General features: G+C 36.8%; 1 protein-coding gene across 1 annotated transcript; it reads left to right on the top strand.

The window, feature by feature from the left end:
• Positions 1–3,332: 3,332 nt before the first annotated feature.
• Positions 3,333–12,015, top strand: LOC140887528 (acetyl-coenzyme A synthetase, chloroplastic/glyoxysomal). The gene is made up of 18 exons (XM_073294805.1): positions 3,333–3,876; positions 3,980–4,123; positions 4,219–4,374; positions 4,486–4,608; positions 4,700–4,868; positions 5,491–5,573; positions 6,254–6,355; positions 6,440–6,528; positions 6,628–6,718; positions 7,872–7,985; positions 9,315–9,391; positions 9,504–9,582; positions 9,674–9,742; positions 10,305–10,480; positions 10,564–10,620; positions 10,827–10,917; positions 11,041–11,139; positions 11,535–12,015. The coding sequence occupies exons 1-18, from the start codon at positions 3,421–3,423 to the stop codon at positions 11,718–11,720; spliced, it is 2,361 nt and encodes a 786-aa protein (XP_073150906.1). The 5' UTR covers positions 3,333–3,420; the 3' UTR covers positions 11,721–12,015.
• The last annotated feature ends 2,493 nt before the right edge of the window (positions 12,016–14,508 follow it).

The raw sequence follows: 14,508 nt of genomic DNA, 5'->3' as shown, positions 1-14,508 counted from the left end.
AAATCACAGACCGGAAAATCTCGGGCAGAGTATGGGGAGGGTTCGGCCGAAACAATCTTTGAGAGGAACTAGGGTTTTCGATTTTTTTTCTCAAAAATTATGACCTGTTGTATGTAATTTCTGTACTGAAATAACTTATTTATAATGCAGGCCACTAACACCTTAGGGCCCATTAGTCATAAGCTAGGTCCCGACAAGCAAAGCCCGCACGTTCAGAAATTAATATAAAATTCATCGTGACTCCGATCGATGAACCAATTTCACCAATGTGCACAGAAACCATTTCTGCACATTTTAAAGTCAAAATAAATTTTCCTGAATCCGAATTCAGTGGTTTCCTAAAATGTCCATCCCTATGTCATTTTAGGAAATCCTACTCCCTTACTCTTATTTAAGAAGTCCAACTCCTTAGTTCATTAAATTTAACTCTTTAAATTTAACTATCTCAACGGGGATTAAAACTCCATTACACTGTGTGACCCTCAATGGTTCAGGGATACAGCTAGCCGTGGGCTCACAACTCCTTGTGACTCGGAACAACACTTTCCGACTTACCCAACGAATCATGGTAAAGCGCCTAGCAACATCGCCCCATGATTCCCTAGGTATCACTGATAGTGCCTACAAGAACCAGTAGATTTTGGTTAGCGTACAGTACGGTCCCTTCATCCATATATCCCGATCGAATCAACAACCATTGGTATATCGAGATTCGCTCAAGATTCGATAACTATGCAATACATCTTGAAGATCAAATTAGTGACATCGCATGTGCTACTAAGAAACCATTTCTTAAATCACATCAAGTACTCTGGCCAGAGATTTGTCACACTAATATCTCCTCAGATCGCATAGGATATCCACACTCGCAAGTATGTGGTGAATCCTTGACAACAATGCATTGACTCCTATATGTGTCGTAACTGTACCCAATCTCGACACCTGATGACCCCCATAGAGTCGGTAAACGAGTCAAAGCACAGCACTAGCATATAGAGTCTCCATGATGTTTCAAGTCGTAAGGACTAATGGTGTACAACCAAAACCGCGGACTTTATCCACTCGATAAGTGATAACCACTTGGAAAGTCCGGATAGGGTAGTTCGATTATTCATCCTATGAATATCCATTTGCATGCTTCGAACATCTCCATGTTCCCTACCAATGAAACGTGGTACTCCGCATCGCAAATGCTAGTCTCAAACTCGAGCGATCCTTATCCTTATTATCGGACGGCTCAATCGACTAGGAACGGTTTTTAGAATATACAGTGACTATAAGATGTATTTCATGATAGACATCTCCATGTTCTACCACATCTTACATACACTATAGTATATTCAAGGTCTTTATCAAAACAACAATAGTATATCACAATATAACAATATGAAGTAATATAAAGTCATTGCCATAAAAGTGTAAATAATATTAAACAAAAGATTGTTTATACAAAGAGTCATCAAAGCCCATAGCCACACAGTTGGCTCACTGGGCACCCACTCTTACATCCAATTCACCCAAGATCTAATTTATACAAGGTAAATACTAAGAATAGCACTTAAACATATTTGATGAAATGTTTTTTTTTTAAACTTGGCTACAATATCTGTTTTGACCATTATAACTTCTAAAATTGCAGGGGAATGAAGATGAACGATGCATCATGCAATTTGATGATCAAGATTCACATCCATTGTCTAATGCTTCCAAGAAAACAAATCGTGCAACGATTAGACAATCAAAACATGGTTCAAGTAGAGCTCAACATGAATATTCTAATGCATCTCACTCAATTCATGAGGTAATTCTTCAATTGGATTATATATTTTTTAATATATGCTAGATTTATCAAACTGGAACAAAAACTTGAGGGTTCAGTATTCACAGGATTTGGATAATGTTGGGAGAAGAGTGCAGATGCACCAATTGTCCAGGGAAAATGACAATGTAATGACAAGTGGAATTGGAAGTGTAAGAACAAAAAGTGCTACAATTGAAGGTGAAAATTCAAGTGTAGAAGTCTTCACATCGGCAGCAGTTAATGAAGCTACAATGCAAAGCGCTAATGCAATAGCTCATAAAGCTGGGATTGGAAGTGCAGTAGAATCTCCAAAGATAAACTAAGGGTATGTAGCAATTTCTGCTGTTTTGTACTTTGTCATTGAATGGATTGCCTTGATTTTGAGTACCAAAAATTAAACTGGTAGTAAGATGTGCATGAAAAATGCTTATTTTTTAGTGTGTCCCTTGATGTTGGTTATCAAACAGTAAGTTGAATGTTGAGATATATGTGAATTATGTTTCTTTTGTACCTTTTCATTCATTTATTTCTTACAAACCCATCGATTATTTTCCATGAATATGCTAAATAAAAACCAACTGATATACTTTTAAATTGAAATAATACAAACAAACGTTATACAATACTCACAATTCAAATGAAATTCACACAAAAAAACCACTGTCATCTTCATTAATACAAAAGCCAAATGAAAGTTCATACAACAAAAACCATCATCATCTTCATTAATACAGAGGAGTGCACTTATTAGAAGATTACATACTGCATATACCCAACAATTCACTTAATCAGTAGAACAACTAGCACAAGAAGAAAGAAAACACAAGAAACCCAAGCAACAGGAATATATCCAGCCGCAAAATAGCCATGTATTGGCACCGATCCACTGGACATAACTTCTCCTTCTTCATGAGCTTTTTTCTGGTTATCAAAACCCCCATAGCTGTAGTGAGAGGCATCTTTGAATTCACTATAAGATTCTTCTTCGCTGCCATTAGGTATCACATTATAGCTCTCAGGCTTGCACCAACGAAAAAATCCACATTGATTTGTTGAGCAACTGTAATATAGCATGCCTTTGGACTTCTTCTTCTCCGACATAACAACCTTAATTTCGGCCATCATTTTGCAGGAACACAATGGAGGTGTCGGGTACCTAACATCAAAGCTCGAATTCATAGCTGATTTCCGCCATTTGCATTGAGAATCCATAAGAGTATCACTTCTCCAAATATTTCTTCAACCTACGAAATAATTGAAATGAGAGCAAGTGACAATAATTCAATAGGTTTATCAAGGGCAAATAAGGTAGTTCACGTGAAAAAATCATCATAAAATGATAAACACATGCATATACAACGCGTGTATTCACAACTTCAACAGAAGGAGTCACGTGAGCTATTAATTCAAAAGAAAGAGAGCTTAATAGCTAATTAAATATTCATAGGAAGTTTTACGCCTATTAAAAATTTTATAGAGGCATCCATGCAATTAGCCCAACAATTTTGATATAAAAAATGAGGAAGCGATGAAATGGTCAACTCTTGGAGGAGAGAGGAAAGAGGAGAGAGGATGGTCAACTCTTGAAGATTCTTGGAGGAGAGAGGAAATCGAAGTGGATGGCTTCCTGCTGCTGCAATTTCCCTTGTTCGTCTTCGTCTTCCTCTTCCCATTCTTCTCGTAATAATAACCTAAGATGGAAAAGGAATCCATATCAATATCAATATCATAGTAATAATAATTTAAATAATAAAATCAAATCCTCGTGGGGAACGAGGGGCAAGATCTCCTCCAAGGCCAACTGTAAATGTAAATCCTCCTCCATATTTATTAAGTGTAAGTTTCCCACGCTTCACCACCACCTACCACCGTCTCTCTTTCGATCTCAATCGTTGGCCATGGCTTCTAAGGAGTTGCGCCACATTGAGTCTATGTCCACTCTGCCCTCTAAAGCTGGCAACATCTCCCAATTGAATGCTCTCATCCTCGGCGAGGCACTTGCTTCCGAAGAGGATCATCTAATCATCCCCAGCCACGATTTCTCCGCGCAGGCTCATGTCTCGTCCCCCGCCCAGGTATTTTTCAGCAATCACCATCGTTTTGATCTTTGCTTCATGCCCCTTCCTTCCTTCCGTTTTTTTTTTTAAAATAAAAATAAAAAAACAAAAAATTGTGCAGTATCTGGAGATGTATAGAAAGTCTATTGAAGAACCTGCTGGATTCTGGTCCGACTTTGCATCCCATTTTTACTGGAAACAAAAATGGGACCGGTCTGTCTACTCGGAGAATCTCGACATTCGAAAGGGGCCAATCAACATTGAGGTCAGTCATTTAGATATTCACTTCACTCCTTTCTCTTTTGCTTTTCATTGGACTTCTCTAAACTTGTTAAATATTTGACTTTTATTTGGGATCAGTGGTTCAAGGGTGGGATAACCAACATCTGCTACAATTGTTTAGATGCAAACATCGCAGCAGGAGATGCTGAAAAAATTGCAATCTATTGGGAAGGAAACGAACCTGGAGTTGGCGCCACTTTGACTTACAAACAACTCTTGCAGAGAGTTTGTCAGGTCACTTTATCATTACTCGATTGCCATAGTTTATGCTATATAAATCACTATATATGAAAGTGATTTCATATGCTCATTGTCTTTTTCTTTCCTTGCTCTACGTCCTAACAGCTTGCAAATTACTTGAAAGATGTTGGCATCCAAAAGGGTGATGCTGTTTTGATTTATCTGCCTATGCTCATGGAATTGCCTATTGCAATGCTTGCTTGTGCTCGAATTGGGGCTGTTCACTCGGTATGCACTACAATATGTTGGTTATATCTTCATTTTCTGGTTGGCTCATCCACTCCTGAATATTATAAAGTTGATCTGCTCGCATGCTCAGGTTGTGTTTGCTGGATTTTCCTCGGAATCTCTTGCCCAGAGGATCATTGATTGCAAACCAAAGATTGTAATAACCTGCAACGCTGTTCGGAGAGGATCCAAGACCATTTATCTAAAAGACATAGTTGATGCTGCGCTAGCAGAATCTGCCAGCAATGGTACTGTTGTTGGTGAGTATACGATAGTGATGGCTTTCTAGCTCTAGCACTCATCTGGATATTACTTAAATTTCTTATTATGGTCTGTAATAAAAAAAGGGGGGAAAGGGTGAAGAAATTTTGGCTAATAACTTTTTAAACAGATATTCTGATGTATTTATTTGGTTCCTAATAGCAAGAAAGTTTTGTCTTGATAATGTCGCCGGATTACTAGTTGAAACCTGCACTATTTTATGTGGCAACTCTATCATGCAAATATTTTGTTTCTCCATGATGACAATTGAAAATTATCATCGAATTTCTTACATAATACTTCTCTGGTTGGTGCTCAAAGAGCCTTTCCTTTTCCTATGTTTTGTCATTTTCTTGGTTGTCTCAAATGCTACATGCCAGAGGGACGAAAAGAGGGCAAATCAGAAGCATTTTATTTTACAATTTCATTCTGAACCATAAAAAGGCACCTTTGATATCTTTTGTAATATATTGGCTTTTACTTTTGCTAATCTAATTTAACTTTATTTATCAGCCAGTAGTATTATGCCATGTAGTATCCTATAGGAAAATAATAGGCATAAATTTTTGCAAGATGAATTGATAATGAATCTTCTTATACATTATTCATATGTTCTGGCAGATAAATGTTTGACGTATGAAAATAGCTCTGCCTTGGAGAAGGAAAGCACTAACTGGGTAGAGGGCAGAGATACATGGTGGCAGGTTGAATCACACAAAGGCATACTTGTTCTATTTTCTGTAATAATTGTCAATTGACATAAACAAGGAAGTGGACAAGTTTTATTCTTGCATATCAAAGTTGGTTTCGTGTAAACCATCTTGATGATTGGTTGACTACATATACTGTTGTATACATGTTTTTACCTTAAAAAATGCATGTTCAGAAAGCAAGGGGCCAACGTCGTGATATCACGCACAGAATAACTTATGTATCTGAGACATTGTGATATATCATGCCCACACTTTAATTCTCTACTTCAATGGGCAACATCCTTTACATTCTTCTGTGGTTTTCCGTGTGGACATTGCAGAATTTAAACTGAAAATAACACAGTTCTTTGCCAATACATTAATGGCTTGCGGACTATACATTCGGCTCAAGGGTCTTTGTGTAGTAACCTTTTTTTTTCTGGATGTGTACAGAAGATTGACTGAGTATAAGGCACTTAAAAACGAACTTTTGAATGTCTGTGGCTACACCACAAATGGTTGCATGATTCTATCAATTTTATACAGGAGCAAATCTTATCCTCTCTCCCGTATCTGCTTACCCCTCTTAATTATTGAGTCTAAGAATGGAGCCACATACTTGAGATTTTTATTCATATGTTTCTGCATCTCAACTCTTAACTCATCTCGTCTTTCCTTCCCATATCTTCCAGGACGTTATTCCTAAATATTCAGATACTTGTGATGTAGAATGGGTTGGCTCAGAGGATCCGCTTTTCTTGCTTTATACCAGTGGGAGCACTGGGAAGCCCAAGGTATGAGGAATTTGGTATAACAAAAACTTTTACTTGTTCTCTTGTTTCAGTTTATTCGAGAAAATTATTTGGTTGATTTGTAAGGGTGTCCTGCACACAACTGGAGGATACATGGTGTATACAGCAACCACATTTAAATTTGCATTTGACTATAAACCTTCAGATGTTTACTGGTATGACCATACTCAGTTTTTTATTATCATGTTGATTTGGGACATGATTAGTCAATATCAATGATGATTCTGTGTCTGGGATGTAACTGCTTTTTGTAGGTGTACAGCTGACTGTGGATGGATTACTGGCCATAGTTATGTCACTTATGGACCTTTGCTCAATGGAGCAACCGTCGTAATTTTTGAAGGGGTATTTTGACTATTTTCATGTGTTACCACTGAGTAGTTTTAATCAATCAGATTTGTTATTCATGTGGTTTGAATATCAGTGTTTTAATGCATTAACACTGTTGTTTGTTGCTCGTGATACAGAACCATCACGATGTTTGTTGCTCGTGATACCAAATTTGAATATATAATTAAGTTCCTTGGTTCCAAATGTATAAAGATGCTTGATTTTACAAATTTGTCTGTTGTGTTCTAATATAGCTCTAGCATAGGTAGAGGACGCGTGCAAATAATTAATTAGGTTGGAGTTTGATACAACTTGGGATTAGGGGTGATAGAGTGCTTGACCAAAATAGGGTTTCTAGAAGGATCATGTAGGAGAATAAAAGGGAGGGAAAGTAGAATTTTTGTTTGGAGTGATGTTTAGCTTTGCCGAGTGAGAAAATAGTTTGTGGGGATATTTCCTATCTCTTTGGGGTCAGTTTCCTAAGGTTTGGACATTAATTTTGAAAAGATCTCATAGTTTTCTTGAATATTTATCACACTTGAGAACTCAAGATTGAAAGTTGAGAATTCATTGTACTCAGAAGATGAATGAAAAACTGACTGTACAAAATAACCAGAAGATGTATTTATAGGAATGCAACTATGTTAACAGTCGTGTAACTTCATACTACTCACTTAACTGCTGTACTGACTAACTATATTAAATATAACTTATTATTTATCCCTAATACCTCCTCCTCTCAAGATGTACTGGGGTTGTGTTTTCGATGCGATCAAAATTACAGTCCTCAACATCACTGCCTAAATCCTTACATATCACAATTTTGGCAGAGGATGAAGAAGTGTACACTTACATTGAGCAAGAGCAAGAGGTTCTGGCAAAGGAGTAAATCAGGAGTTAATTTCCAACTTTCTTGCCTTGAGGACAAGGCTAATATTAAGAGGGGAGTATGACTACAGTTAGGTCTTATGGGTGATCGTGGCTGGACAAATATCGGGTTTCTAGAAGGATCGTGTAGGAGAATAATGGGTTCCTTAATTGAGGATTTGCTCATTAGTTTTAAAAATATATCATGTTATTCTCTTGAATATTAAATCTTCTTGTGGAAACAATTTATTAAATAAATTATTATTGTTATTTGTTTGGATTAACGACATAATTCCTTCAGGCTCCCAATTATCCCGATCCTGGACGTTGCTGGGACATTGTTGATAAATACAAGGTGTCTATATTCTACACTGCCCCCACATTAATACGATCATTGATGCGTGAAGGAAATGAGGTAAGGACATACCATACTATGATACTGCTAATTCTTGTTGTCAATCGCTTTATGTGTTCACTAAATTTTAGAATCACTTTTCATACTTGCTCACAATTTATTTTTCAAGAGCGCCTTTTGGAGGGCTGATAATGACTTGTGTCCTAAATGCGAGATAAATACACAAGATTTATGGAGGTTTGACTGTGGTATAGTTCTTGTATGTCATCTTCTCTTCCACTTGGAAAAAAATCCACTAAATAGCCTTTGTTCTACACCAAACCTGAAGCCTTCACCAAACTCCCTGGATTTGCAAGACTCAATTACTAAATACAACTTGACAATATTAACGAGTGCACTTCCCGCCGTGTTATAATGGTCGTATATTCTTTACTATCTACGTGCAAAGAACTAAACTCAACTATTCTATCAGGGTTTTTTTTGTTGATTGATTTTTTTGTTCTGATGATGTTTTCTTCAATGTTTGAACTTGGAAGAGTGTACTAATTATTTGAGTGTGGAGAGAATTTATCTTTTAAAGTTCATGTCAACTATTGTGCTCACCAGCTCTCTTTTTGGATTGAACTCTTCATTTCAGCTGTTTTTCTGCTCTAATTTTACTCATTTTTTTCATAAAGAGTTACATCACGTTTCTAGGATCCAACAATACCTAACATGACAATATTGCATGTTGCATGATGAGTCAGATGACGTTAGACAATTCGTTTGTTTTCCTAATAGCGTGGTAGGATCTCACAGAATTCTATTGCTCGAATGGTTTTTTTAAACTTTCGACCACACAAGCTGCATTTCACGGTAGTGTCCGTTTATGACGCTTCCCCTAAACCATTAGTCAATAAGTTGTATGTACGAGCAAATGATAGTGACTAGAGAAATTAGTTACTATTGTCTGTTTGACTGTGTATCAAATATACAAGAGTGGACTGTGCCACTGTGGAATGTGCTAGTTATCAAGGGATAAATTTTGATTCGTGACTTGGTACTTTGTATGTCTATAGATGGTTTTTAATGCCTGTTCATTCACCCTTATATGGTTGAGTAAATTATTTATTATCATTTTCAAATAGATTTTTAACTAACGAATAAGATCAGAATATTCCGGACAAACATAGTTTTATGTATTTCATTTCATTCAACCATATTTTGGAATATTCATGGAATTTTGATAATTGGTAAATTTCTTATCATGCCTTCTTGCCAATGTTGTTCTTGGCAGTGTGCGAATGTGTGTGTGTTGGGTGTTTGGGGGGGGGGGGGGGGTGTTGTTGGGGGCGCGGCGGAAAGGAGAACAAGTTGCTCAGTTCTGATTCGGTTAAGTTGATTGTGCAGCACGTCACTCGATATTCGCGCAAATCCTTGCGAGTTCTTGGGAGTGTGGGCGAACCCATCAATCCTAGCGCTTGGAGGTTTATCACTTGTCCTCAAAGATTTGGCTGGCTTTATATGTGTTTCGTTATAACAAATTTCAATGGCTCTGGAATGGGTATAAGCCGGGCTATTTTCTTTTGACATTATCAGGTGGTTTTTCAACTTGGTTGGAGATTCCAGATGCCCCATTTCTGACACTTGGTGGCAAACAGAGACTGGGGGCTTTATGGTATAATTTTTTATCATATCATTACTTTATTTTGTATCACTGAAGCAACCACCAAGATAAATGCAATGGCATTTACCACTTTACTTCGCAGATCACTCCCTTGCCAGGTGCATGGCCACAAAAACCTGGTTCTGCAACCTTTCCTTTCTTTGGGATCCAGGTACTCAAATTTATAGATTATTTATATTCTCACATACACTTAATACATGAATATGTATTGGTATGTATTTATGATACTTCCGTCATTGTGTTTATTTCCAAAAATTTGGCCGTACAACTTTTTAATGATCAATATAGTTTTATCTTTATTTGGTTAATCAGTTTTTCTTTCTTTCTTGTTTGTTTGTTTTTTTAATTTGGCTTCCTTGTATATGGAGAGTAACAAGATGTAAAATCATCTTTCTCGATGATTCTCGTGGCCAACTTTTTGATAGCTAGGTACCTTCTAGAGTTGGTGTATGAGGCCATATCTAATGTTTGATTGATTTTTTCTTTTCTCCATTGGGCCCGATAACATTATTCGACACAATGAATTTCCCTTAGCTTTTGACCAATATTTTTTTCTTATAATAATGAACCATATTTTCTCCATAGTCTTTTTTCCCAATCTTATATTTTCTGTCATCCCTTGACGAATTTCTATCTATCATGTAGCTGGGTGCATTTTTTAATTAACTAAAAATCAATTTAAACATTTATGTCGTATGACCTTGCTAATGCAGCCTGTCATAGTTGACGAGAAGGGTGTTGAAATTGAAGGAGAATGCAGTGGGTATTTGTGTGTAAAGAGCTCCTGGCCAGGGGCATTTAGAACTCTTTATGGAGATCATGAAAGATACGAAACTACTTACTTCAGTGCCTTCCCTGGTTACTATTTTACTGGAGATGGCTGCAGCAGGTACATTTATGTGGAAACTATGCAATTTTGTTAAGTTGGTTTAGTGTTTGAAAGATATTCTCTTTCGTTTTCTTTTTAATCAGAGACAAGGATGGTTATTACTGGCTCACAGGCCGAGTTGACGATGTCATTAATGTCAGGTTTGGTTTTATTTTCATACTTGCGTGTTTTAGATTGATAACCACCTGTGGTTTGGTTGTTGTTTCTATTTCTAATTTTTCATGGTGGAGAGTATATGTCACAACTCACAAGTAATTGATTAGAGCTAATGTAAACATGTTATGTTGTCGCGCAATAATCTTGCAGGGTTCTTGTGTGTACTCATTTCTTCATATTTGATCTGCAGTGGACATCGAATTGGTACTGCAGAAGTGGAATCTGCCTTGGTTTCACATCCTCAATGTGCTGAAGCTGCTGTTGTTGGTGTTGAGCATGAGGTGCCTATACATAATGTTACTTCTTTCTTTCTCATAAAGAAATTGGCTCATTGTCTGCTTTTAACTTATCAAAACCTTCTATGGTTTTGCTCTTAGCATTTTTTGGTTTGAAAATGTTGCTAGGTTAAAGGACAGGGCATATATGCGTTTGTTACTCTTGTTGAAGGTGTTCCTTACAGTGATGAGCTCCGGAGAAGTCTTATAATGACTGTAAGAAAGCAGGTGCATTGAAATTCCCTATCTATTTTATCTTCTGCATGAAGATAAAAATTGAATTACTCTATTGCTAAAGGGGTGAGGTCAAAGGGATCAGATTGTCTCATACCGTCACTTCCGTGTTTTTCTACTTTGCCCGTGCAAAAAAGAAACCATTAACTTGGCACTCCAAATGTTTCCATGAAAAACAAATGTACCTTGGATACTATGGTTGCATGCAAATTCGCTTACAACATTTTGTAAGCATCATTCCTTGTGCCATTTTCCTGATTTGCCGGAAAAATTAGAGATCTGATCAACCTGCGCATGATATTTTTTTCATTTGATTTAACATATAATTCTTGGGTCAATTCAAAACATATGAGTGTCTCTTATGAAGTTGTTATCATGTGGACTATCAGATTGGAGCATTCGCAGCACCTGACAGAATCCATTGGGCTCCTGGTCTTCCGAAGACAAGGAGTGGGAAGATAATGAGAAGAATTTTGAGGAAAATTGCTTCCAAGCAGTTAGATGAGCTCGGGGATATAAGCACACTTGCAGACCCCGGTGTGGTGGAGGAACTTATTTCACTTGCTGATTCTTGATTTTCAAGCTAATGCTACAACATTGGTAGGTGGCGTAAAAATAGATTTATATCCACATGCGACGCTATAAGGCTGTTGCCTTATCATAATTTTATCATCATTTTTCTCTAGTGCCTATGTTTGCTAAAAATTAACATCCATCAACTTGCACGCAACAAATCTGTTGCCTCATAATAATTTTATCTTTAATTTTTCTCAGTGCCAATACGCAATTCCCCTTGTCGCATGTGTAACTTGGAGTTTTTCCCCAACAACTTTTTACAACTTAATAATATAGCAAGAAATTGGTTCTGGTTTCCTTGGGTTTTACAATGACCTTTATATAATCGTGGAACGTTGTGTGAACTCCCTAACATGGTAAAAAGATGTATGCTCGTTATATGTCCAATTAATTGACCACGGTTCTGATCCAAATGCCAGTGGATTTGTCCTGATTTAAAAAAAACAACAATTCTTACCATAACGAAAGAAAGAAGAAATATAACTTCCCTAACTGGCTAACCAACAACTCATTACAGTTCTCATTATAAGCAATTTGCTTCTCCAACAAGTCCTGCAACAACCGTTCTTGTATGCCTTTGTCTGAAATTTATCAAACTTTCATGGGGTGAAATCTATGCAGAAATGTTACTGTTAGGATCGAAATACGTGTGTAGAGGGGGGGGGGGGGTGAATACACACTTAAAAATATTTTAGAGCTACAATAGCTCATTCTTGAAATGTTAAAAAATAAATCGAGCATTGATGAATTATATCGAGTTTGGTTTTCAATCCAAGCGGAATACACTCGAAATAATCCATGCAAGTTGAAATAATAAAAACAGTTTGGTTGAAGCATTTTATCAAACACTTTGTGTGTAATATTTTGGTCTATGAAGAACACTTAAAATGCTTCAACGATGCTTTCTAAAAACAGTGGCAATAATAATGTAAATGCGATAAACAAATAGACACGAATTTGTTTATGGATGTTCGGAGCTCAATCTCCTATGTCACCCCTTCTTCCACCTCGGAAGGATCCACTAGAAGACTTTGATTTATACAAACTCATTTGTACAAACCCAATCCAATTTAGGACTTATCCAATGCCTAAACAAGAACTCCTAGCCACTCTCGATCGTAGGCCTCAACCTCACAATCCGCATATTGTTTAACGTCTCTTATGCCAAGACTACAAACACAATGTTTAATGTCTTTGTGCTAAGACTTTCACTCAACTAATCTTTCAAAGCATGCCTCTCGTATGTGTGTGAGTGAGCTCTCTTCAACTCATATACAAAGATATTGAACATGAAAGAGTGTTCTATAAAGTGGGTTTGGTGTAGAGGATTTAACGTTGAAAGCTCATCTTTTCATCTTCTTCCTCACACCTTGGGCTTGCTCTCATTCTAGCTTATTTTTCTTCTATAATCTGCCCATGCTTTTAATCCCCATCAAAAGCTTGTGTTTGATCTTCAAAGTGTTGTATTTATAAGCTCCAAGAATTATTTGAACATTAGATTCAATAATATGACCGTTTGAGATGTTTTTGGACACTTTCTGAAGTTGCAACGGTCATATTTGAGTTGCTGTCCATTTTCTGAAGTTAAGCTGATTTTACTGTTCATCGGACTGGTTTGACCGATTCGATCTGGTCAAACTCATCTGGTATGGTCAAGCTTTGATCTGGTCTGGTCCAAATTTGATCTGGTCGAGCTTTGATATGCTCTGGTTCATAGTTGATCTAGTCTCTTAGTTGATCTGCATCATTCCAATTGATCTGCTTCGTTTATGATTCGATCTGATCTTTTCACTTGCTTATAGCTCTTGATTCACTGATTTATGGGCAAGGTGATGAACATAAAAGTTGTAGCCCTTTGTCTTGGCTTTCCACGGAATCAAGAATCGCTTGATTTCGAGTTTGTATGTGAAAGATATACTCGAAATACTAAGTTATGTCAGAAATTCTGTTCTGCAGAATTTCTGTGCAGATCTCGAAACTTCATTATGCTTTATCTGCTTCTTAAACTCCGATTCAGATTGAGCTTCTTGAAGATGATTTGTAGATCATTGTCTTAGATTCGTAACGCATATAGAATCATCCCGTTTGGATAAGAGAGCTGTAAGTTATGGCTAAAATACCAGAGCTGGTCTGTTTGATCTGGTTGTTGTAGCTTTGATCCGATTCGCATCCAGCTCGATGTTGCGACCACTTTTTCACCTTGATAACGTCCGAATTAACTCATCTGGCCTGAGATATGACTTGTAGATATTTGAGTAAGCTTTCCAACCGTTTTGGCCTCAATTCATTTGGATCACCGAGCTATGAGATATGATTGATTTACTGAACTGCGCCAGCTTGATGAACTTTGATTTCCAGCTCAAACCTTTCATCTTTGATCTACTAACTACAACACTTGATGAAATATGTTAGAAACACAATAACAAGTTTTGTTAACATAAAAATTAAGATTGCTTGTGTTTCATAACCCAACAATCTCCCCTTTTTTATGATCACAAAACTTGGATAAAAATACGAACATTATTTTTATCTAACATATTTCTCCCCTTTTTGTGTGAATCAAAAAGGTGTATTTTAAGCAAAAAATTTTCTCCCCCTTAAAATTATAATTAGCTCTCCCCCTATATTTTTGAAACTTTAAAATTGATAAAATTAGAGGGATAACTAAACGACATTTTAAAAAAAATATGCAATGCACAACAAATAAGCAAGTTGACAATTAGCAAACTTCATCAAATCGAAGCAAATTAACTCAAACTAGCAAGCATCACAAAATCAAGATTGATA

Source organism: Henckelia pumila, chromosome 3 (assembly GCF_033568475.1).
Source record: "Henckelia pumila isolate YLH828 chromosome 3, ASM3356847v2, whole genome shotgun sequence".
Lineage (NCBI taxonomy): Eukaryota > Viridiplantae > Streptophyta > Magnoliopsida > Lamiales > Gesneriaceae > Henckelia > Henckelia pumila.
The sequence above is the reverse complement of the archived record's forward strand: the minus strand, read 5'-3'. Positions and strand labels throughout refer to the sequence as shown.